This window comes from Rhinatrema bivittatum, chromosome 1 (assembly GCF_901001135.1).
Source record: "Rhinatrema bivittatum chromosome 1, aRhiBiv1.1, whole genome shotgun sequence".
Lineage (NCBI taxonomy): Eukaryota > Metazoa > Chordata > Amphibia > Gymnophiona > Rhinatrematidae > Rhinatrema > Rhinatrema bivittatum.
The window spans coordinates 522,389,666-522,416,084 of record NC_042615.1 but is presented as its reverse complement, the minus strand read 5'-3'; the positions used below and the strand labels follow the sequence as shown (position 1 = coordinate 522,416,084).

General features: G+C 44.6%; 1 protein-coding gene across 5 annotated transcripts in view; it reads left to right on the top strand.

Moving 5' to 3' along the window:
- PIP5K1B (phosphatidylinositol-4-phosphate 5-kinase type 1 beta) overlaps positions 1 to 26,419 on the top strand; it is a 303,447-nt gene that overhangs the window by 136,741 nt on the left and 140,287 nt on the right. For all 5 annotated transcript variants that reach the window (XM_029612941.1, XM_029612950.1, XM_029612975.1 and 2 more), the window contains 2 exons: positions 3,728 to 3,796; positions 25,478 to 25,608. In XM_029612941.1, coding sequence (XP_029468801.1) covers positions 3,728 to 3,796; positions 25,478 to 25,608 — 200 coding nt within the window. The remainder of the gene's footprint in view (positions 1 to 3,727; positions 3,797 to 25,477; positions 25,609 to 26,419) is intronic.

The window sequence follows — 26,419 nt, the reverse complement described above, 5'->3', positions numbered from 1 at the left end:
GGACCAGTGCGTCTCAGCCCTTTCCCATTTATGATCTGCCAAAGCATGACTCCCACTGAAAAACTGACTTGCAATTATTAGCAGGTTTATATTCTGAAAATGTTAATGGTCAAAACTGTTATCAAGCTGAAATGTTTCTGATTTTTAGTTTATGTGAAAGCTAAAGGATGTTACATTATGTAGGTTAAGGTCTTCCAACTAGCAGCAGGTGACTGCCTCTCTATCCTGTCTTCCATTCCTGATTCTCTTCTTGGGCCCCACCTGCAGGCTTTGTAGGATCCCAGCTTGAAGGCTGAGAATTACTGCACTAGATGGGTGGGTGTATGTGTGTGTGGGGGGGGGGGGGGGGGGGGGTTTGACATTGTTAAACACTGGCAATCTCTAGCACACACCTGGGCCGCTAGTTCTCATTTTAAAGAGGAAAAGTTAACATTATGTTCCCCATGGCCAGGGAGGAGGAGCACTTTTTCCTCTTTGAGGGCCATCATTCTGCAAAATGGGGTTCCTTTCCAGAGAACAGGTTGGATGAGAGTATGAAAAAGTCCAAAAACATTATTTGGCAGTGCACGATGTTTAAAGCAGCAGTACTAGCCTGACAAAAAAAAAAGAGAGAGAGAATGGATTTGACAAATAAAGCAATCATTAAGGCTCCTCCTCCCTTTTTATTTCCAACTTTTCTTTCTTTCCTGAAGCTCCTTCTGTTTAATATAACCCCTTTCATTGGAAATCCAAATCCTTATCCGAGCCCTTGCAGACATCACACTGATACATGAAGTACAAATGTAAGGTAAGCAGCTGAAGAATGGACTCAGGGAAGGAGATTTATAAATATAGTTCTTGGGGGTGGCTTGCGGGAATGATGGCTACTACCCTTATTCTTTAAACATACACAAGGTTAATGCGACTCCAACATTGCTCTATGCTTCAACGGCAAGAGGAAATGTGGGAAAAAAGATCTGCATTCACAAATAAGCGTGGGAGTAGCTTGCTTGTTGCGGTGGTTACTACCCCAAACCAATTAGCCTGATGCTTCACTTTCATTGCATATCCAAGCAGCTCTCTGCTTCAATGACAGGGGAGAACGAAGAAAAAGGATTTATATTCAAACACCCAACAAGGACTAAATCGCACAGGCTGGAAAAACAAATAAATGTGGGAGTAGCTTGCTTGTTGCGGCGGTTACTACCCTGAACCAATCAAGCCTGATACTTCACTTTGAATACATATACAGCACAGCTCACTGCTTCAACGGCAGGAGGGAATGAAGAAAAGAGAATGTATAATTCAGACAACAAACAACAAGGACTAAATTGCACAGGCTGGGTAAACAAATAAGCATGGGTGTAGCTTGCTTATTGCGGCGGTTACTACTCCTAACCAATTAGGCTTGATACTACACTTTGAAGCAGCTCCAGCATTGCTCTCTACATCAATGGCAGGGGTGGAAGGAAATTAGAACCAAAAAGTTACCAATAAGGGCCCTGACCTCAGTGGTCAGAGTAATAGATAAGTATGAGAAAAATAAGTACAAAAGCTTGCTAGGCAGACTGGATGAGCCATTTGGTCTTCTTCTGCCGTCATTTCTATGTTTCTATGTTAATAAAGTTGTGCAGAACATTTTTTCCCCCAAACACTCTGAAAATATAAGAAGTAAAATGCATTAGGGCAAAACAAGAAAGGTGACCTAGGAATAAGACCAAAAGAGAAATAAAGACAATAATGGGCAGGTCGCTTTCTTTTTTGGACAGATCTAGCCCCTTTAATAATGCCAGCAAAGCAGAGAGTTATTACCATGTAATGTCCTGTCTCCAGGACAATCCTTAGCTCCACCAGGGCATTATTGCACAGTAACTGCCTGCTTCCAAGTCCATGTAAATCATTACTTTAGGGGATTGTTTTAGGTGTCCAGCGCTTTGCATTGTATTGTGTGTGTTATATTATGATGTATGTGTGGTGCTGTTTGTATGAGATTTAGGTGGAGTGAGATGGTTGGGAAGCTGCATTTCAGGGGCCCCTGATAGATGGAGGCAGGTGACAGTAGGCGATTCCTTGGGCTGAGGACAGTGGGAGGTGGTTAGGTGGCTGTTTCTGGAAGCAGTCAAGAAGGCAGGGAGTGAAGTGGTTGAAGCTAGAGAGGTGGAGAGGGAGGGCAGAAGGACGTGGGTAGTTTTGGTTGAGGGTGGGAAGATGAGTCTTGGATTGGGGACAGAGGGAAGTGAGTGGGAGAGCTGAGACTTGGTCTGTGGAGGGTCACCTGATGGTGATGGTCAGGGCTGGGAAGTGAAGAAGGGGTAAGGAGGAGAGAAACCGTCACATTTGCCTGTCTCCTACACCTCCACGACCCATGAGAAAAGAAGCTGCGGCTCTGTGTTCCAGGAAGAAGAAAATGTAACTTGGGCCTCTGGGGAATGGAAAACAATGTGGAATAAATATAAATAAATAATCTTTTAGTTGTATTGCCAGTTCAGTTCATTTTGTAAGGGGGAAAAATGCCACCCTTTGTTTGCTGCGTCTTCAGCACCATGGGAAGAAGGAACCGCTGCTGATACAGGGATCTGTGACTTTGTGATGCCCGCAGCAGCAGCAGCTCTGCAGGATTTGTGGGCCGGCGTGTGGGCAAGAGCTGTAATTCAGGATCAGGGAAAGAAGTGTGTAGGATGCCGTTTGTGTGGTTTATGTAAGGTCAGGCGGGTCTCGTACCTGCCTGGCCACGGTAATATGGTGCCAGGCTCTTCCCTGGCACGCCGGGGGTTAAGAGTTGGGGGGGGGGGGGGGGGTCAGCTGCGGCAGCCCGAATCCGGGCTCATGCTGCACGATAAGGCAGGGGAGGGGGAGTTGGAGGTTTATTTTCAAACCTCTTGTTTCTGGGGATGCCATTGGTTCCCCTTCAGCAGGGGCAGCTGGGAAGGGGAGGAGTTGTGGGAGGGTCCTGGGGTCTGGGAGGCGTTCGCTGGTTACCTGCTGTGGCGTCCGGTCGCTGATACCCGCCCGCCCGTCCCTAAAAACTTTGGTTGTTGTTACTGTTCGGGGGGTTTAGCGTTGCCGCAGCTGGGGGTGGGGGCGGGTAGCCCGAGCCGATTGGGGGTTATGTAGTGGTTTAAAGTGTCTGACTTGACAGGTGTCAGGTCAGTGGTTACGAACTGAACGACTGGGTGCAGTTGTTGATGGTACGACTCCTTGCTGTGGCGGGGGTCGAAGGGTTCGGCCCCTTGCCGGGCGGTGGCGGGAGTCGTAGGGGGAGTGTACATGATGTGACTGCATACAGGCTGGGATAGCCTCGGATTGCCCGTCTTGCTGGCTCGTGGCGGATGGGCGGGGAGGAGGGGTAATTGGTTGTTATGGTGAACTGGCTCGGGCACCGGGAAGTTGTTAATAAAAGCTGCGGCTTGTTGATCCCAATCTGTGTTAAGTGTATTTATTGGTTGTAAAGGGACGGGCGTGGGCAGAAGCGTCAGTCCTGGCTACCCATATCACTTGCTGCTTGGAAGTACAGAACATGCATGCTTCTGATCCGTGAGGTTTTGGGGTTTTTTTTTTTTATAACTGCAGCAGAGAGAGATGCGTTCAGACAAAAGATGCACTGAAAGGATTTGTCTTGAGCTATGTATAGCAGGTCGAAACGGAACCAAGAGTGCCGGGGCAGACGACAGAGACTTTCTTCAGTTTAAAAAGGGAAAATTGGATTCGCCTCCAGTTCTTGGTCTCTCTCTCTTTTTTTCCCCCTCAGATGTCTTCCTCTGCTGAAAATGGAAATGCAAGCTCCGGAAAACAGAATGAGGAGAAAACATATAAAAAGGTAAAAGCAAATTAATAGTATGTTTGGTAGAGCTTTCTGTTTTCTTTCTTCCTCTGAAGGAGCGGAGTTTCTCATTTGCCCGCTGGGAGTAGATGGTGGATAAATGTTTTGCACATTTACACATGTTGAACCCTATTGTCAGACAGGCATCCTCCTGCTGCGCTGTTGAAAATCTTAAGCCAGTCTTCTGAAGTTTGGGAACAGGTCTCTTTTGTGTTCTCCAAAAAAAAAAAAACTGTGTGTGAAAAGCAGGCTTCATGACTTGAGATTCATTCTTGTAATATTGTCGAGAGCGTTTTCTTGGGTTTACATGCCGATGGCTTCTTTTAAAGGTCGTGCTGCCTCAGCTTGCAGCAGCCGACAAGCGAATGCTAGATATATTTTTTTCATAAACTATGTGTTTGTCAGTGACCCGCCAGTAAGAAAAGCAGCAGCAATGAAATACCGAGCCCTAGACGATGCTTTCAGAAGCTGGCCTGGGACGATAAGAATCCCTCCTGAATCGCTTTTAAAATCCCTGCCTTTTTTTTTTTTTTTTAACAGTGCTGTAACTGAATAGGTAAAACAAAGATATTTTTTAACTCGGGAGTATAAGGGCTAAACTTCATATTCATTATGTATCCGACCCTGACTCCACCCCTAGAACTGAACAACTTGTGAGAACCCTAGCAAACCATATGAGCGCAAGCTGGATTTTTCCTTTTCGGTGTCCATGGAAGAAATGACGAATACATCGACCCCCATTGGTTTTTTTGTGCCAGAAAAATGCTCACCAATTATATCATTTGTCTTGTAGTGTATACGTTTTATTTCTGGAGCTCACATGAAAGGGAAAACTGATGTATGGAAAATGTCCACTTGTCATGTAGAGTCTGGTAAGCAGTTAAGACAAAAGCCAAGTACTTCCATAAATCCACTCTTTATGAGAAGAATTTTCCATGCATGATGGGGGGATATGTGGGTTATTAGTCAGGCATAGTATTTTTCTGGTAACATATTAATAAATGCTTGGATTCCATAAGTGCTAAAATTCATGTTAGGGGTTTTGTTTTGTTTTTTTAAACAAAAATTCCACTCTTCATGTATTGGTTGCAAATGATCAGAATATAGATTTCTTTTTTTTAAGTATTTTTGTCACAAACTTTGCAGAATATGCCTTTATTGCCACGCTGTGTGATGTTACAAGTTTTGCTATCTTTCCTCTTGAACACGGTATACAGCAATGTTACTTAGTTGATCAGGTTGAAAGATGTGTGGGTAAAATGCCGTGGCTCGGTATTCTGCTAGGATGAGAGAGGTCTGTGCTTTGACTTTGAGCCTCCGGGTGGCTCTTGTCAATATAAGACTGATAAGACTGAGCAAGCCAGAAAGGTTTGCATAGATGAAACACCTACAGCTCTGCCCCTGAGGAAGCAGATTGGGTCCTCAGGGTTTACAAAAGAGATCTTTGGGGAAAACAGCTGGTTCCCAGCAATTCGGGGGCTGTTGAGCTGTGTGAGGGAGAGCTCTTAAATCGTCCCTCAACAAACAGTGATGAATTGTAACCATAATATGTGGGTGACGTCATCTGACAGTGCCAACACAGAGCCAGCTCTCAGAGCTCAGTAAAAACTTTATTGAACATGCGTGGGAATTCCTGTGCACATTCTCTGCCTTGTGAGCTCCACAGTATTTATTTGTCCTGCTTCTGCACAGATGTGTTCCAGTCTTTCTCTTACTTTTTTTTAAATGTTTGCCCTTTTGGTGGTCTTATCTGCCTTGTTGCTTCTTCTATTTTTTTTTCTTGCCACTGCTTCAGCAGCCCCTCAAACAGAATTAAGTTAAAAAAAAATAAGAGAGAAAAAGACTATGGAAAAGCCCAAAGCCAAGAAGATTGTGGTCAATGGTTTCAAGGCCTGCATTTATAGATGCCAGATGTTCATCATGGATACACACTTTATCTGTTATCGCTGCATGGATCTGGACCATAACTTCTCCAACTTCTACAGCTATGATCGAATGACTCCTAGGTTGCAACAGAACTGTGCCTGGAAGATGGAAGCCCTGAAGAAGGCACCGGCAACAGCACAAAGCCTTAGCACAAGGCTAAGTAGCAGAGCCACTCCTCTTCCAGGAAAACAGGCATCATCAGACTCTTGGCCCAAGAAATTGAGGTGGGAATCTTTCTCTTCTCATTTTTGCTAGCACAAGAAGTCTTCCTGCTTCCCCCACCCCATCATGGCACCAATTCCCATATCCGTCTCAGGTCAGGAGTTGAGTGTGGTGCAGAAATCTATCACACCAGTGGAGGCATCAAGAAGAGCACCTAAATAACACGAGAGATCTCCTTCATGGCCGTCCCCCTCAGTGCCAAAGAAAATATCAGTGCTCTTGGTACAGGGCTCTCTTGGAGCAGGCCCCTCATTGCATAGCCGCATCATTGTGGAACATCCCCAAAGTGCCAAGCCATTATTTTATCTGGATCTGGCACCAACCAGAACAATGTCCTTATTATCAGTCTGAAGCTTGTATCCTAGGACACAGTCAACAACCTAGGTGAGTCAGGCCAAGGCACCATCAATTAACACTTTGGCACACAAGCCCAAGTGTCCCACTGCTAGAGCTATGGCACGGAAGGGAGTGCTGCTGGCACCATCCATGGATCAAGTTGCTGTTTGGCGAGAATTGTCAATGCAATCAGTTCAGAGTTCCTCAGAGCTGGCCACTCTACAGCAGATGCAGTTGCCATCATTCCTAGTTCCTCCTTGGCTTTACTGGCAGCCTTTAATGAGGAAGAATTGATCAAGGTTTCTGAAGAGGATGTCTTTCTTCCAGCTCCAGCACACAGGGTCTTTCAGCTAGTGGGAGCTCAGTTATTGGAGTTAGCAAAGAATTTATTTGCCTGCTTAAACCCTAAAGATTGGAGTGGGAGATTAGAACCTCTCCTGTCCAAGATGGCAGAAAATTTCCCACATATTGGGGGTGCCCAAAGTCCCGAGTCTCCCCTCAAGAGCTTCCGGTGTTGGGAGTAAAGCCTCACCATGAGATGATAGATTCTTCTCTCCAGAGGAGTAATCCCTTCACAAATTGGAAGGAGAATAAATGGCATTGGTTCATTCTGAATTCACGCCAAATGTTTCCCTCTCGGACCAGCGGAGATCTCCTCCTCGGTCACCCTCATCATTGTTGGAGTCTTGGCTCAGTGTTCCCCATTGGTCTGGACAAGAGAAGGTTTCCATGGCAATTCCTTCAGATCCCCTGCTGGACTTACCTCAGCATACTTCTTCTCTACTACTTGTGGTTTTTGGATATGCTGGCAAAGATGCTGTCCAAAGAAAAGGACCCAAGAACAGATGTCTTTGCACTTCTTCAGTTTCTTCAACTTCCAGTGGACTCCTGGCTATTCCAGTTCACAGATTACTCAAGGGTCTGTAGATGAGGATGTAGCAGGCACCAACATTGTGCTTTCCAGTGGCCAGGAAGCTTGACCTAACATATAGGGTCCAGGCCTCCCAGGGATTTGGAGTGGTCCATCTATTGTACCATTCTGTGGTGATGGAGTCAGCATTAAAATGTGCTAAATACACATGTGATCACTCTTACATGTCTCCTGAGAAGGATCCAAAAGCTCTGGGTACATTTGGGGAAAAAGGTGTTTCAGGGATCCATTCTGAATGTTTGGATTTTGGTTCATCAGCTGTACATGGTGCAGTATTTGCACAAACACATGAACAGTCTAAAACCTTTGATGGAATAATCAGACTCAGGAAAGGTGGACTTCCCTCAGGCAGTGAGCAACAAGAAGGAGTGTGAGAAGCATCTGATCCATTCAGTATATTAAGCTTTTGACATCATAGCCAGGACTTTGGCTGCTTCCATAAAAGCCCATAGGCCTGCAAGATTGTGAGTAAGTGGCTTTCGTGAAGAAGTGTACGATCATCTTGCGGAAGTACCCTATTAACTGAATTTCTGAGATGAAATAAAGTTGGATTTGGAGAATTTGACCTGGAAACCCAGGGATTGGAGAAGATGGATAGTCATCTCCATGGACTCCAGAACTTCTGACCAAGATGGATCCATCACCAACCAATCATCCACTACTACAAGGCATGTCTGAACTCTATCAGGGCAACAGAAAGGCCAAAGGGGAGAAAATAAGAACATAAGAAATTGCCATACTGGTTCAGACCAAGAGTCCATCTAACCCAGCATCCTGTTTCCAACAGTGGCCAATCCAGGCTACAAGTACCTGGCAAGTACCCAAACATTAAGTAGTTCCATGCTACTGATGCCAGCAATAGCAGTGGCTATTCCCTAAGTCAACTTGACTAATAGCAGTTAATGAACTTCTCCTCCAAGAACTTATCCAAACCTTTTTTAAACCCAGCTACACTAACTGCACTAACCACATCCTCTGGCAAAAACTTCCATAGCTTAATTGTGCAATAGAGTGAAAAAGAATTTTCTCTGATTAGATTTAAATGTGCTGCTTGCTAACTTCATGGAGTGCCCCCTAGTCCTTCTATTATCCGAAAGAGTAAATAGCCGATTCACATTTACTCAGTCTAATGATTTTAAAGAGCTTTATCATATCCCCCCTCAGCCATCTCTTCAACTTGTTCGGATAGTGCACACCCTTCAACCATAAACCTGAGGAAATTCCAATCAGCAAAGTAAGTGGGAATGTGCACATACTTATCTTCTAGATCCAGAGCACACATCCAATCCTTTGGTTTAATGAAATGAAAAATAGTCTGGAGGGAGTTCATCTTGAATATCTCCCAAACCAGCAACTTGCTCAGGCTTCACAAATCCAGCATCAGTCTCAATACCCCTGACTTCTTGGGAATTAGGAAATACTGATCACACTCCTGTAAAGGAACAAGCTCGATCATCTTTTGAAGAAGAAGTGATTCTATCTCCAGCTGTGGCTGGACAGACTGAGAAGGATCTGAGCTAAAGATTGAAATCCTTTGGGTCAGAGGAGAGTGAGAGAAGTGCAAGTGGTAGCCTTACTCCTCAATTTTCAAAACACACTGGTCATTAGCAACACAGAACCATTCTAGGTGAAAGTACTGGACACTTCCCCATCACTGTAGAAGGCAGGGAAGAGGGTCTCAAGGGTTTCAAAAATTGGTCCTAGGCTTAGGCTGTAATTGTTGCTGAGGCTTTGGCTGACATCTTTCCCTCTATTGATCTCAAGCAGGAAGCTGCTGCTACTGAAGAGTGGAGGAGCACAATGATGCTGAAAATAGTAAGCTATCTTTGGAAGAATGGATGCTTATAGGAAATATACTTGCATTGGGAAGGGGCCAGTAGGTCTCCTGCCACAGCTGATAAAGACTGCAGGATGAATTGATGCTCCTTAGTCAGTGACACTGTCTCGCCCCAACAGAAAGCATTTTTTCCCATCTAAAGTGCCACATTGCCAATGGGTCTAGTGTGGTCCTTTCTACTGCAGGATCAAATGTCAGTAAGGTCATTCATGGTTCTTCTCAGGCACATGGCTGTAGTGATGCATGTGGTTTTTCTGACTGAAATGCACATGTGGGGTCTTCAGTAGATCCTCTGAAGTCAGTGAGTTCAGCTTTATCAAACATTATCCCTCCAAATTTCTGTGACTCCTGAGATGAGAGCATCCCTTCAGTATTGGATGAACTTGGAAGTTCTAAAGGTGGGTCCCAGCACATCAAGTGTCCATGTCTACTGATGCCTCCACTAAGGATTGGGGGTGGACACTGGTGTGGTGTGGACTCAAGGATTGTGGTCCCTTGAGAAGAGTCATCTCAACCATCAGGAGCTGCAAGCCATCTACTATGCCATAAGGGCTTTCTGCCACTATCTCTTAGGCAAGAGAATTTTGATCCAGACAGACAACCAGGTGGCCATGTTTTACATAAAAAGCAGAGCAGTACAGGCTCATTAACCCTCTTTCAGGAGACCCTCTGAATCTAGTCATGGGCCACCCATCCAAATGCCCATCATCAACTCGCCTATTTCCAGGAATCCAAAATATTTTGGTGGACCACCTTATCAGAGTGCTGCAGTCACAAGAGTGGTCCTTGGATCAAGAGATTTTGAACTGATTTATTCAGTCACTTGGGTAAGCTGGTGATCAACTTGTTCACCTCAGAGAACAATATAAAGATTGAAAAATTCTGCTCCATGCATCCAAGTATCTACAGATCAGCTCCCGATACATTCATGCTAGACCGGATCATCAGTCTACTCTATCCATACTGGCCAATTCCTCTCATTGCCACGATTGTTCAGAAGGCTATTCAGGCAAGACAAAGTTATTCTTCACAGCATCACTGGTCATGGCAAGTATAGTATCCATATCGCGTTCATTTGTCAAGTCAGTTCTGATTCTATTAGGAATGTCTCTGACTCTCATCACACAGGAAGACAACAGTCTCTGCCAACTGAACCTGCCATCTTTGGCCCTCAGATTGTGGATGTTGAACATGCAGTAGTCTCTTACTTATTCCTTTCGAAGGAGGTGGAAGATGTGCTTATTTTGGCTATAAAGCCTTCAACCAGAAGATCTTACAGTTTCAACATGAGGTGAGATCAGCTAGCTGTAATCATTCTACCGTGGCCCAAGGGACTTGTATCTTTTCTTTGTGTCATCCTCAGACATTAGCACTTCTTCAGTCAAAGTACATCTTAGTGCCATTGTGGTATATCATCAGCAGGTGCAAGGGGCTCTGATCTCTCTTCACCATTTGGTATCAAAGTTCATGAAAAGACTGTGGCATTCCAAGCCACCAATCAGTAAACCTCCAGTACAGTGGATCTTCAAAATAGTCCTAGCTCAACTCTTGAAACCTCTTTTTGAACCTTTTGAGTTGGTGGACTTAGTTTCTCACTTGGAAAGTGTTGTTTCTCATGCCAAAGAGAAAGTGAACTTCAGGCTCTGGTTTCATATTCCTATTTATTTAAAACATTTTCTATTCCGCATACATCCAGTCTTCCTACCTGCAGTTTTTTCACAATAGTGTGGGGTTCTTCAAACTCAATCCAAGTTCTTTCCTAAAGTGGTATCTTCAGGCCACATTAATCAAGCTATTGTACTGCCAACATTCTTTCCAAGACCACATGCACACAAGGGAAAACAGGTTCTTCAACTGGACTGTAAAATGGCCCTTGCATATTATCTAAAAAGGGCTCAACCTCACCATCAAGCATCATAACTATTCATGTCCTTTGATCTCAACAGATTGGGAAATCAGTTTCCAAACAAACTCTGCCTAATTGGCTAGCAGACTATATAGTGCACTGTTTCATGCTGACTGGCTTAAAAATTACAGACTCTGTCAAGGTTCATCAAGTGAGAGCCATGATCACTTCAGTAGCTCATTTCAGAGCTACTTCCACAGAAGATGTATGCAAAGCTGCAACTTAGTCATCTGTTCATAACTGTTACATTTGGTGGTTTGCAGACTACTCCCGTGAACCGCTGCACTTACCCTCCTGGCTGAGTCCCTGCCAGTTTCCGATGCAGCTGAGCCTCTCCAGCCTTTCTCGCAGTGGAACGCCACACGCTGACATGGCAACACGCTGTTGGGACCCCGCGTGGCAGGACACCACTGACTGCAATGCCCCGCACCCTTCCTTGAGTTTGGGTACAGGTGCACTCATCGTCGCTGGCTTTAAAGAGCCCACAGCAGGAAAAGCCCCGCAATGCCCTTAGATGACATCACACTCCAAGGCCTATAAAATGCTCCTGCTATCTCCTCTTCACTGCATCAGCATCAGGTCCATCTACTCCTGAGTAGAGCGTGATGCTTCCAGCACCTTGTCTTCAGTTTCAGTGCCTTGTCTTCAGTATCCGCCTTGTCTACAATACCCGCTTTGTCTCCTGTCTTTGTCCAGTTGTCCAAGGTTACCTTCTGTCTTCATCTCTTTCTACATTGCTCACCTGTTCTTCTCCTTGCCTGCCTGCCCTCCTATCCATCCCTCCTCTCCTCTGGGATGGATACCTGTTTGACCTGAGCCTGATCTTGAATGCTCCTGACCGCTGCCTGCCTCTGAGCACTGCCTGATCTTCAATACGCCAGATCATTGCCTGCCCTTGATATCTGCCTGAACCTTGGACACACATGCCTGCTGTCTGCCTCCAACTATTGTCTGGACCTCGGACCTGCCTAACCACCACCTGCCTGTGGTCCATGGACCTCCTCTTCTGCCACAGACAGAGACCCCACCCAAGTCCTGCGGCCCCAGCATCCAAAGGCTTAACCTGCGGGGAATGAGAGCTTTATAGGTGAACGTCCTGCTGGGTTTCTGCTTCATCTGGGTCTGCCTGTTGACAGTGGGAAACTGCAGGGCGCCTCCCTGCAGGCAGTGCCAATTCTGCCTCGGCCCAAGTGTCCACAAATGCAGCAACACCTTCATATCCCAGTACTATCTGGGCAGCATGTTCAGAGGAGACAGTAGCTTTGGGCAAGTAGTTCTGCGCAGCTTGTTCATCCAGTAGTCTACTCTTCAATTGGTTGGTCAGTGTTGTCTTAAGTAATTGATCCCTCAGTTTGAGAATCCACATGTGTTATAGCTAATACATACCTGCTTATCGACAGAGAAAGCATGTTTGCTCACCTGTAAACAGGGTTCTCCATAGACAGCAAGATGAATTAGCCATACTTAATACCTGCCCGCCTCTCTGGAGAGTTGAACTCTTCACTAAAGCTTAAGCTCTGGAAGAGACCGAGAGGCTCACAGGGCCGTGTGTGTGCACAGGATCTTCCACACATGCTCAGTTATGTCTTTATTGAGCTCTGAGAGCTGGGTCTGTGTAGGCGCCATTGGATGACATCACCCACACGTTATGACTAATGCATCCTGCTGTCTACAGAGATCCTCGTTTTACAGGTAAGCAAATCACTCTATTATTCATAAACAGGCTGATACAGTAAAAATCGCGGGAAAGCGGGCGAGTGCCCGCTCTCCTGTGCGCGTGATTCAGAAAAAACAATTATTCAAATGAGGGCCCGTGGTAAAAAGAGGCGCTAGGGACACTAGCGCGTCCCTAGCGCCTCTTTTTGAACAGGAGCAGCGGCTGTCAGCGGGTTTGATAGCCGCCGCTCAATTTTGCCAGCATCGGTTCTCAAACCCGCTGACAGCCCCGGGTTCGGAAACCGGATGCCGGCAAAATTGAGCGTACGGTTTTCAACCCACGAGCTGCGGGCCGATTTTAAATTTTTTATTTTTGATTATTTTTAACTTTTGGGACCTCTGACTTAATATCGCCATAATATTAAGTCAGAGGGTGTACAGAAAAGCAGTTTTTACTTGGTGCCGAGAGAAATTAACGCCTACTTTGGGTAGGCGCTAATTTCTGAAAGTAAAATATTAGGCTTGGCTGCACATTTTACTTTCTGTATCGCGCGGGAATAACTATTAGTTTTGGGGAGGTTGGACGTGCATTTTCAATGCGCTATTACCCCTTACTGAATAAGGGGTAAAGCTAGCACGTCGAAAATGCGTGTCCAAACTCGGGTTAACAGTGCGCTCCGGTGTATCGGCCTGTAAGTAAGTTGTCTCTCTATGTGTTGGACTGGTTCCCTGGAAGTTCTTACCCTGGCCTGGACATGTATGAGTAATGCGAATTGGCTTTGTTTATGTTTGCTTGGAACTGAAACCTTTGTTGTGTAAAGTCTGTGGAGGTAACTGTATTTCTGCTTATGTTTTAAGCCAGGACATTATGTTAAATTTTCATTTTGAACAAAGTCAAGCTTGAGCACTATAATCTTGTGGCTTACATTAATAGAGGACAAAAAAAAAAAAAAAAGACCAGAGTTTTATCCTCTAATTGTCTAATACCATATCTGTGTTGAACTCAGGGGGGAAACATACCCATCCCATTACTCCACTGTGCATCTTAGAACAAATCTGCAGCACAGAGAAAAGAAACTTCCTTTCTAGCTCCCTAAATGGGGATGAGCCTAAGTCCCTGGCTCAGTACTTTTCCATAGTGTCCAATGATATTATCACACTACACTACAAATATTTGCAAAAGATGGACAATTATAAAGTATACCAGGACATTAGCCAGAAAATGTAAAACAGAATTGGGCCAAATAATTGTGATGGATGATTCTAAACCCCGTTACTGGAAGTTTTGCAGTGGTAGAAGTACACAGTGGGCCTCTCCAGAAGTGCACAATGTGTTTGATGAGTTGAACTGGGGACATCTTCAAGCACTTTCAGAGATGATAATTTTTACAAATTTTTCATAATAGGGCTCAGTTTCTTTAATGCCATCCTTAGAAAATTAAGAGTTGAATGTACTTGGATCCTGATTGCAACGACAGCTGCAGATTCAATAAAACGTTATATATGTGAAAACACAGCTACATGAATTCTGCTAACGTCTGGAAAGAAAAATTGGTCCAGTGGGTATTAAATTGAAACAGTCTAATTAGAATTGCTTGTGATAGTACACTACTGCGTGCACACAGTGTCTGTCATCAGCATTTATCTTGGGGTCAGTTAATATTATTATAACTTACTGGGAATGAAATGCTCCCTGCAATCAACATAACCACAAGACTTCTTTCTCCTGATCATCTAATAGATTTGTGGGAGGCTCATCCCCGCAGGGCTACTGTTGAAAGATTGTTTGCAAGGCTCCTCCTCCATGTTTTTTTTTTCTATTGTAGAAAGAAAAGCAGGGGGCTGAGCAGTGTTTGTTACTGAGATATGGGTGTCCGGTTATCTTAGTGTAATTTTTATTCTTAACTGTACATGCAATTTGTTTAGTTTTGTATTTTGGCTGAAAACAAATGATTGCAGAAAATAAATCATTTATTGGGGTAATGGGAATGAAGTGGGAACTTGAGTTTCTGATTTCCATAGCCAGGAGGAGGTGGGGGTAAATTACTCTTGGAATGCTGATTGCAGAGGGCTGGAATTAAGTTGCTGATTGGAAGAGGCAGACTGATGGAGTACTTGATTACAGAGCAGGAGCCAAGGGAAATCCTCAAGGAACTGATATATCAGCTGCTGGGGGGGAGGGGGGTGTCAGGAAAATAGTCTTGCTGTTGTGTTTTTGGAGGGACAGAGAGACTTACTAATTTGGGGAAGGATTCTGCATTCAGTTTTTTGTTTTGTTACGATTCACTGCCTCCCACTTCTCCCAAGGACAAATTGTCCAGAATATCTCTCCACTAGGCAATGGCTAAAAGGAAAGATTCCAGTTCTACCTTTGCTTGCGGTCCCCATCCTCAGACCCAGCCCCAGGCATATAAATGCAACCTTGAATTTCCTACACCCTAGCCCAAAATTAAACCCAACTCAGCCCAGCTTTCCCAGCAACAGTCCTCAGCCAAGAGCCACAGACCGTGGCTCCCTTCGAAGCCTGGTACCCATGCACCCTAAATCTGGACCCAAGTGTTGCTATTGAGCACTGGCTGAGATGCCTTCTTCTTCATGGGCTGCTATATCTGTGGCCTCTGCCAGTCTGGAGGGTGGAAGACCTGTCTCAGTATTCAAACGTGGGTCTCCTGTATGAGCCACTGGGCTGGCCCCAGATACAGGATATTATATATCATTCAGCAAAAACTAGATAACATGGGGCTTGATGCACCAAATGTAAAGCTTGAGAAGAGGCTGTGGCAAATAACTGTTCAGGAAGGATAGGTGAATCTTTAAAATGCTTTTTATTTATTTATTTGCAGTAATTTCGTACCCCCCCCCCCCCAATTACCAGACATACGTTCTGGGCAGTTCACAGTATAAACATTTTAGAGACTGAGAAGAGGCTGCCTGGGAAACCAAAAAATAAGCACATAATGAGGCATTTGAGGTCACTCAAGCTCCAAGCTGCAGAATGCATTATCAATGTTATTAAAAATGAGCATGAACATTTCAGACAAGTAAAATCCTTTCTAGCAAAAAGGCAGAGAAAATGCATGAAGTATGCTTGGGCTGTGATAGCACAAACTAAGTGCAATAGGCCAAAGACGCCGACCCACACTTCAGTCACAGGCTAGTCACATTTGGCTTCTCTGTCCCAAACTTATCTGCAATGGCTGCATAGGATAAAATGAAGAGAAAGATCACAATCAGACAGATAGAAAATGCCTTGATCCAGTTTTAAAATTACCTTCTTCCACTTAGCAAGGGAATAGAATCCTCAGGAACTGATCTCTTGATTAGGTAACATATTGAAGATTTTATGAATTTATTTATTTATTTAACACTTTTCTATACCGACCTTCATGAAAAAATTTCATATCAGATCGGTTTACATGTAACAAAGGGTATAACTTAAACAAGAACAATTCACTAGAAGCGGAAGTTACATATAACAAGGGTAGTTAACTTGGAGGCTAGGCTAGTCAGAGGTATAGGACAGTGTAACTGAAGAGAACTAGAAAAGGCAATGAAACAAAAGAAATGGCGGCTTAATTATAATGTCTAAACATAGCGGGGCGTTAGCCGGTAAAGCAGAGTCCTGTCCGGTTGACAATTAATGGCTTAGAAAGTTAGGGGAAGGCCTGGAGGAAGAGCCAGGTCTTAAGTTTTTTGCAGAATGTTCGAAGGCAAGGTTCTAGTCTGAGGTCAGTGGGCATATTGTTCCAGATAGTTGGACCTGCTGTAGAGAATGCTCGTTCTTTGGTGTATGATAGTCGCGTGGCTTTTGTTGGGGGAACTTGCAGGGTACCTTTGTACGCTTCTCTTATAGGTCTTGAGGATGAATATAATTTGAGTGGAATCTGGAGGTCTAGTTGTTGCTGATTGTATATGGTTTTATGAATTGTGGTGAGGGCCTTGTGCATTATTCTATATTTTATTGGCAGCCAGTGAAGGTTCCGTAGTATGGGAGTGATGTGCGAACCTCTGTTGGTGTTGGTTAGAATTCTGGCTGCTGAATTCTGGAGCATCTGTAATGGTTTGATGGAGGAGAAAGGGAGTCCGAGAAGGAGAGCGTTGCAGATTACATAGCATGAATATCATGCTATGTAATCTGCCTCGACTTGTTATTGTGAGGAGTGCGAAATATACATTTTAATAAATTCCTAAACATATCAGGTCGCACAAAACAAAACATTTTTCATGTTTGTTCTCTTCCTTAGCCCTCAATGATGCATAAATCAAATGGCCATAACAGTAGAGCAAAGTCGCCTGCAGAAGGTAAAGCACAGCTTTTTCTTACTGTGAAGAAGTTGTACTCCACTTCCCAATGCTATGATGGCCTGGCAGCTCAGACAGACTTACACCAATTTAAAGTGAGCATTGGAAAGGTAGGGATGGAGTGCAAAGGTGCCCTGTCTGTCCATACCTGCCATGCCATGGGGCATCTGTAAGAGAATTACATGGGTGGGAATAAAAAGATCGCAGGATCTAACATTCTCATCTGCTTTCCCACAACCCTTCTTTACACCTACCAAACAGTGGTATTGAAATACAGCATAATCTCTCTTGGATAAGACTCTGTCATCATCCACATCCTCCTCATCGTCATCCCTTTCTTCTGCCTCCACAGCTAATTCCTCTGGCCAGAGAAGGTGGTATCAGATATATACCATATGTTGTGCAGCATGCATCACATACTTGGCTAACTATGACTTCAGCAGGAACCAGGGACAGGAGAAGAAGAGGCCTAGAGTTCAGAGTAAAAGACTGAGAACCAGGGAAACCAGGGTTCAAAACTTCACTTCCCTCATTAATAGTCCTTGGGCAAATCTTTTTATCTGCCAGTGCCTCATATCAGTGTTTCCCAACCAGTGTGCCTTCAGACCCGATCACGTGTGCCATGGAAAAAGTCACCACTGACTAATACTCAGATCCAAACCAGCACCTGGGCTCTGCTCTCACAACAAGAGGCACCAGCAGTGGCTCTTAAACGTGTGGGATTTCCTTTCTAAGAACATGTGTCATCATGCCTGCCCCCAGAATATGGTAATTATTAATAGGCAGCATACAGGCCCTGAATAGCTGGGCTCTGCTTTGTGCAGCACACGGAGTGTACACAGCACCTCCTCACCTGCTTCCTCCTTTGAGTCCTTCCAGCCTCTCTGTCTCATCCCCAGGCTGAGATAAGGAAAGTGTGCACTGAGCCCTGCATGTGACTCACTCTTGAGTGTTTGGAGCTGCAGCAGTGGAGGAGTTCTGGCAGCCACGTGGCAGTCAGGATAGCTAACCGAGTTGGCTGCCTGAACCACACTGACTTCTCCTGCTCTTGTATATTGAGGGACATGGTTCATATGTGCTTCTGCCCCCTTTCTAAGTTAGAAGAGAGACTGGTGAGGCTTTCAGTGCTTCTCTAGATCTTCTTTTGGTCATATAAATTCTCCCCATGTCCACACTGCCTGCTCATTTTTATTAATGTTGGTGTGCTTTGGGCTTGAAAAGATTGGGAAACACTGCCTCAGATACCTATTTAGACTGCAAGATCTTTAGGGCAGAGATGTATTGTATCTGGATCTTAATAATGCTGTAAGCATCATTTAGAAAGGCAGGCTAAAACAAATGACATCTCCTGTGCAATCTAGACAGTGAAAACCAGCCCTTCAGTAGCCTAAATGCATGCTCAATGGGCATAGTTATAGCATTCCTGTAAGACAAAATGTGGATGGAGGAACAGTTAGCGAGTCAACCAGCCCAACAAGGAAGCAACCATTATTTTTCACAAACACAGATGCAATGTGGCACACCATGAACATCTACAGGTTATGAATAAATCTGTTGTTTGTTTACTGGTTGCAGCACTTACCCAGTATAACTCCCTCTCCCAGATTCTCAGCACATGTAATCGAATTGTTCAGTTCCTAGTTTCACGTTCCTGCATCCTTTACCCCTCACCCCCTGCCATATGTACTTCAATTCACATGTTTCTTTGTAATCCACCTTGTGCCTTTCTTAGGAAAAGGCTTAATATCAAATATAAATACATATAATAAATAAATGGATGAATGAATAAAGGGAAGTCTGCCTTAATATAAGCGCAGCATGCCAGGAACCAAGAAACTTAGCCACCTGGTCTGTCATATTCAGATTATTTTATTGTGAAAATGCTTATGGTTGTGGTAGATAAGCTTCCTGCTGCCTTGGAGGAAGCAAGCCCACACAAGTGCAACTGATAGCACCTGTGACATTGGGGAAGTGAGCCTGCGTGCCCCTCTCTCCTCCGCTGCTCAGTACAGACATACTCAGGGATGGAGTCAAGCTTGGCTTTCAGAAAGGAGATGATATGTATAAAGAGAGATACCGGTGAAGTCAGTCATATCTCCCTGCCACCCTCTGGAAGGAGCTGGTTGCCATGAGGTGAACAGCTGTCATTACTTTCATCTCACCAAAAAAGCTGTGAGGGTGGTGGATATGGGAGGTCGGATGCCCGCGCACCTTATCACAGAGCTAGATGAGAGCTATAGTTGGGCCTCGTTTTAGTCAGACACTCTCTGTCTCTCAATTCCTATAAATCTGCTCTGCCGTCAAAAGACTTTTCTATGGGTAGGTCAGCAATGTACATAAAAGAGTAGATGCACCCTTAGCACCACTGAGGTGTAGCTCAAAGGCATATTCACGTTACATATACCAAGAGGCAAGCCTTGTAGAGAAGTCCTTTGGTGTATAAGCACAAATAATCCCTACCAAGTGTCAAGTGAACGAAAGTGATCCTTCTTCCCTCTCCCCAAATAGTATTACTGTTCATCAGTGCTGCTCTGAATCAGCCATACCCAGCCTTGTCAGTAATATCTGCAGCAGGTTCACTGCATCATTAGCCAAGCCAACAGAAATATTATGATTTCATCATTTCTTACACCCAGTGATGTGAGCCAGAGAGGACAGACATGCCAGTTTCTCCAAAGAGAGGGCCTTTGTCCATGGCCAGGCTAATGCTGGTAAAACCTTAGCAGATAATCTTCAAAGGAGTAATGCACGAAAAAGTCACATATATCATAACAATTTTCAAAAGTCTGTGGGTAAAACAGCGTTTTGTGCACAGAAATGTGCTTTTACAAACTTGCCTGCCTGATAGGAGGGTAAACTTGCAGGTGCATGCCCTGTATGCATGTAGGTTTATCTGGACTGAGCAGAGGCCTTCCTCAGGGTGGAGTTGGGAAGGAGTTTGCACTTGTCTGCATACTTTGGAAGATTCAAACATATGAGCAGGCACAGAAAGGGGCTGAATTAACACAAGTCAGTTGTCAGGGCTTCAACCCTCGCTGACGATTAGGTGTTACTGCTCACAAGTTTCCAACTTCTACAAATTCAGCCCCTTTTTATGACTATTACCATGTGTCCAATATATGTTCGTGCACTTTTCTGTGTAACATATGCGGACAAATGTTCCTGAAAAATGTTCATGCACCAAATAGCAGGTGTGAGTGTGTGTGAGCAAATTTGGTGGGATAATTTTCAAAGTGAACTTATGCATGTAAATCCACTTTGACAATTGGCTTAACTTGCGTGTGTAATTTAGATGCGATGTTACAAAATTTCCCTCATGGTGCACCAACTGCAGGTGAGCAGCTAAAGAATTTGCAACTCACAAAGCGTACAAGGAAGAGAGGCAGTAGGGATAAATCCAACCTTGTGCCTAGCTAGGCAGGGAGCGGAGACTACATTCCAGCGGGATTGACTGGTGCTTTATGGTCTTTTATAGTCCTCATATAGTTTTATTATCTGTCATCTGGGCCAGTCCCCCTCCCCTTTCCCAAGCTGTAAGGGCAACTGCAGTGTTTCTTCACTGACCTGATGAAGAGAACATAGCTCTCCAAAACTAGTCAAAGATGTATTCAGTTAGTCCAATAAAAAGGTATCACCTAGTCTTGACTGTTGATCTTTATTTGTACGTATTCAAGTAGACCAGCACAGCCACTTCAATACTTTGCTCACCAGTTACTACAGCATCTTGGTCCCTGCTGCTGCCTAGCTTGGTATCCAAGTAACGTGCCCTCGCCACTGTGCCCCGATTTGTAAATTCCTACATTTAAAAATAGCTATCAGCCTTTAAAGTCAAGAACCCTGCCAAAAAAATGACTAGGGCGCCACTGCGAAACTCAAGGGAACACAGTGTTCTTGAGCTGAGGGAAAATATGAAATGAAGTGACAGAAACTCAACTGCATGCCTGGAAGCCAAAACTCTTTTGTTTTCAGTGCAAGAGAGTGAAGAATCTCTCCGATACAAGAGATGCCTTGTGATCTGGAACAAAGGCCTTGTGAAAGAAACCTTGCCCGTTTGCTTAACTGGAGAAGCAGCATTATACTGCATGTCATAAAGTTCCACGCCTTGGTGTCGAATCCGCAGTTAAAAAGGAACCTTGACGTTATCAGTCAGTGCGTTCTTTGTGATGGGGAAAAAAAAGTAATTCAGTGAATTTCTAATAAACCAATCCCGCACCCCCATCCACATTCTTTTGTAAACCATCATGGGGAGTATCAGGCATGGCATGACATCAGTGCTTTAAGACAAGAGTTACTGGCGTTGGGTGAAGACCAGTAGTGAATAACACAAGCATGCCTCGAAACTGAATAATTCCCAAACACAAGTTTCTTTCCCCAAATTTTCTTCTGCTATAGCCCTGTCCTCAAGTGGCTATCTGGGGGGTTTTCATTCCCTTGCTGGCCAATGGCTGAAGGGAGAACTTCTCCTCCAAGACTGAATGCCTTGCTGCCATTCTTCCACCAGCAGGGGTAAGCGATTTGTGGTTTAAATCTCTGAACTAAATTATGAGATGGGAGAATGAGATGGGATTGCACGAAAATAGATGATAATGGATAGTGTTAAACCCTCTGTTTCCTTGAACACTTACGTGCTGTATAATGAGTAGCGGTCCATAGAAATTAAGAATCTTAAAGCTAAAAAGGTGTTGAGCCAGTCAGAACACTGGATTTACTGCCCTCTTGTTATTGATCTGGTGCCTGATGGGAGGAGCAATCAGATAGTAGTTAGCAATCAGTTCAGGACTGAGTTGCTGGAGTAGCAATCTGTTATATATGAGAGTTGAGGGTGGATCCTTGGACCAGTGGCAGATGACCACGCCCCCGGGATCCCGAGAGGGATCACTGGTCAGGCTCAGAGTTAGGAGACAGACACATACTAGTTCTTTTATTAGACAGTATACTGAACCACCAGAGGTGGCAGTAGTGAGCTGGAATGCCCGGCTGGGCTATAGTCCCTCAGATACTGGAACAGCGATCTCTGGAGGCTGAGCTGAAGAGAGACTGAGATATAGTGAGTAGGCAGGGTATGCAGATGGTAACACTCACACAATGTCCCAATGAAGCCCAGGAGCTGGAAAGTATAGGCCTTCGAGGAGCGAGTACCTGGTTCCAGGGAAAGCTCAGAGAGAACGATGGTGACTCACTGATGTAGCTGAGATAGTTGGTAGTGAAGACTTCCAGGCAGAGGAGTATACGAAGTAAGTCTGGGATCAGGGCCCTTGAGGAGCGAGTACCGGTTCCAGACTGTGAAATGCTTCCTTTGTGCCAAAGCAAGGACAGCAGTTCACCTACATGCAGCCTATTACTGTTATTACTGAAAACTATGGGTTAAGATCAGTGTTCCCTCTCATTTTTTGTGGGCTGTGGGGGCAAAAGAGTTCTCATGTGCAACATTTAGAAGCCGCATATAAACGTGCACGCGATGTTCTTTGGAACGCCATTCTGCCCTCCTTTTCTTGCGCGTGCTCTGTTTTCCTGGATGCACACAGGCACGTGTGCAATGCATAGCTTACAGGGATCATTGGTTGCGATGACCTGCTGGACTGACCCTTAGACCTCTGTTGTCATGGTGTTGTCTAAGGAAACTAAAACTTTGGGTGGATTTATTAGAAAATCCATTTGCATGCATTGAACACAAAAAAGGGGTTGAGTGAGTACACATCTGAAACTTGGGAGCAGTCGCACCAATCGTATCAGGACTTCAACTCTAGCTAGTCTCCATTCGGGCATCTCTCCTAAGCATTTCGAATTACCTTAAAAAAAAAAAAACAACAAATAAAAAATCTCATAAGTAAATCTTTAATTTCCTCACCTGTCCTTGGACTGTTAAAGGAATGCAGTGAATAATGGCTCTGACTCATGCTTATGTTAGAACATTTAAATACCAATAAGGAAAGGAGGTTTGCAGGAAATATGATTGTCTAGGGGGAGGGAGAGGAGAGCTAGTTCAGAAACTGACTTGGAGAGTGATGCTTTAAACAAATATATTTTTGGATGAACTGCCACAGATCCTGATGTGTCCCCCATCCTCTTCCTGTGTAAATTTCTAAACCTGGCCAATTCTGTTTAGGCTCGTGTTCTGCGCATAAATCCTGATTACAGCTTCTACCCACAGACTGACACAAGTGCTGGAAACTTGACTCCACCTCAGACCAGGAGTAAAATTTCCAGCGCTAAGAATACCTGCGTTAAGCCAGCGCACCTTCTCTGCACTGGGGGGTAAGAGCTAATGCCTTCATTTGCATGGGATTTCCATGTGAGGCTGCAAAGCAGGTAGCACAGCTTTACACACACACAAAAAAAAGTGCACACAACTTCAGATAAAACCGTGCACTCTGCTGAGCGTACCTTATTGCATTGGCCCCAGCATGAGCTGACAGGTTTTATAGAAGAAGATGCCCTGCAAAATAATGTTAATTGCAATACAGGGGCTGGAAATACTGAGAAAACTGCATGTCTTAATTAGCTTGCATGATGGAGAACATCTTTTTCATTGTGACATGGTAAAGCAACAGGCATTTTTATTGCAACTTGTTTAGAACTCAATTTTGCTTGTTAATGAACAATTAAAAACCAAGAGGGGCATTTATCGAAATGCGATGTGGCATTAGGGCCTCACCATGTCTCAAAACGCCCTACCGCATGCGATAACAGCCGCATCGCGGCGGTATTTATAAGGGACGGGGAGGAGTGTGGGCGGGGTTTGGGCGTGGTTATGGCTCGGCAGCGCTGTGGGCGATAATGTTTTCCACATTATCGCTGGCAGCACCGTGGGGAAACAACTACACCTTTTCCTGTGGCGCTCTGGGTGCGAAAGTGTGCCACCGTGGTGGGCGAAAATGCATGGCTGCGATGTGCCCAGCTGCACATTTTCGCCCCTCGCCCCCTTTTTTTTTTTTTTTACACCATGGGCCATCATTCGGCCGTACTCATCGCGGAATGATGAATCCCATCGTCAGTTACTTATTGCCAATGGGGCTGTGTCTGGGCCTTACATGGTCAGTGCCCATTAAAAACCATGTAATTCCTCTCCTGCCTGCCGACTGTGATAAAGGCAGGCAGCTTTCACGTGAATATAATAAGATCTGTTTTCTGTGTAATGAGGAATACATAGTTTTCAACATTTCAATGACAATATAAACAGAAAGGACAGCAGCCCTCCAGAGTATCGACTTCTCCTTTTCTGATTCACTAAGCTTTTTCCCCCCCCATGGACACAGAATTTGAGAAAAGGCTTACTGAATCAGGCTTTTAACTTTCAAAAACAAAAAAAGCTTTACTTTCTCAGGCATTTCTGAAACTGTATGTGTTTATGTAGCTGACCTTACTCGAGGCGCTGTGCAATGCAACCCTGTGGGTGTTTACTGTCCAGGCCCCCTGCCAGGGAGAAAATACTTTTAGGAAATAAGATTATTTACTTTTGTAATACTTTGGACTTCTTCTGGATCTCACATTTAAAACTAGCCCTAATTTTCTTCCAGGCCCTCTCTCCTATGAGAGAACAGATTGGAAAGGCCCGGGAGTCCTTTGACGGTTGAAGGGCACTGAGATGGGGGATACAAGCCTTGGCTTGTGCCAAGGCCTTACAAAAGAACTAAAGGAAGTTTGTTTGTTTGTTTGTTTTTTAAATGGGGAGGGCCATTTTCAAAGACATTTACCCAGGTATCTTGCCCTCGCTCAATCCAGCTGAAAGTATGCGTGGGGTTAGGCGGCTTTTGCAGGCCTTTCTGCTGGGTGGAAGGGAGGCGCTCCCGGAAGAGGGACTGGGAGTGGAAAATAAAGCGCATGGACTGGATTTTCAAACTTGCATGTACGGTTTCCAAGCCAACATTTGCCCACAGAACAAATCAGGTGAAACGCTCCCGGGTACCTGTGGGTGGGGAGTGGGGCGAGGGGCAGCTTTCAAAGGGAAAATATGTGTGTACTTTCCTTTTGAAAATTAGGAACCAGCTACCCATCGAATTTGCGCTTCAGTTGGGCTCTTTGAGTCTCCCATTGATTGCACCTTCTCATAATGCTTTGCACCCACAGGCTAATTCAACTTGGTTGCATTTGGAGTTGACTCTGTTGAAGCTGTTGCTTGATATTACAGTACAGGACATTTACTCTGAAAGAAAAGAGTGCATTTGTGTTTCTTATGAGACAAGAACTTGGATTTTATTTGTCAAAAGTTTCTCCCACTGGCACAGAATTGAAGAACCCCTGTTGGTAAAGCAGACCCTCTGTTCTGTTTTTTTGTGCCATGGAATAATTTGCTAGGAGGTCTGTTCATGATCACGACGCTTAAAAACTCAGGACCATTATTGCCTAAAAAATTAATTAAAGGCCAACCTTCATTCTCTTCTCGACTCAGGAAGGTAAAACCAAGCAGCTATCATTACCTTTCATTTGAAATTTCCACCCTGCTGAAAACTATTGAGGACAACCAATAATCTGCACAAAGCAGGCTTACAAGGAGGAACAATACATTGTTTGTGGGGAGCTGACACTGAATTCTATTATTTTTTTTGTCCTCTTTCTTTGCAGACTGCATCGTCTGCCATTAAAGGTACTATCCAGCTGGGAATAGGCTACACAGTGGGCAACCTCACTTCCAAGCCAGACAGAGATGTTCTTATGCAAGACTTCTATGTGGTGGAAAGCGTGTTTTTACCCAGGTAGGGACGAGCAAACATTTTGATTTGCAAAAATATTTCAATTTCTTGTTGCAGAAATGTCCTTGAAATGATATCTGAGCCCGCGAAGGCATGGCAGAGGTTCTTGGAGCAATCTGCACTGTGAATAAGACATATACTGTACAAAAAAACATATTTTTTGATGAGCTATTGCAAATGTACAACCTTCAAAGTAGAATTCTATGACACCTGATGTTTGGGGACCTCCACACTCGTTTTGTCCCATGTCCGGATTTTCTTTTGCTTTGGGCTGATCTAAACCCGTTTCTGATGCTTCAAGCATGCTCGGAGCCAATACAGGGAGAGGAAGACGAGATGGGGATGCAGGGTAAAGAAAATACTTATCATTTTTATAGCACTGCTGGACATGTGCAGTGCTGTACATTGGTGATATGTATTCAGGTACAAGTCCCTGCCCCAAAGAGCTTATATTCTAAGTGGAGTAGTAGAGGCAATGGGAAATTAACTGACTTGCCCAAGGTCATAAGGAGTGTCAGTGGGTGAAATTGGATTTGAACCCTGGTTTTCCTGTTTCTCTGCTTATTGCTTTAACCATTAGGAGAGGGAAGCAATCAGAGCTTTGGTTTAGGTATGGAAAGGTTGTATGCCCATCTACCCAGAAGAGTAGAGGGTCAATAGATGGAGTCAACAAAACTTACTTTCGCTGAGCGTCAGGACAGCTGCATGAAGACTCCCGGATTAGCTGGCAGGCTCGCCCAACATGGAGTGGTAGCAGGGCTTTGGCATATTCTCTGAAACCGTTGGTCAAAGCAGCAGGTTGCCTAGCGTGGGT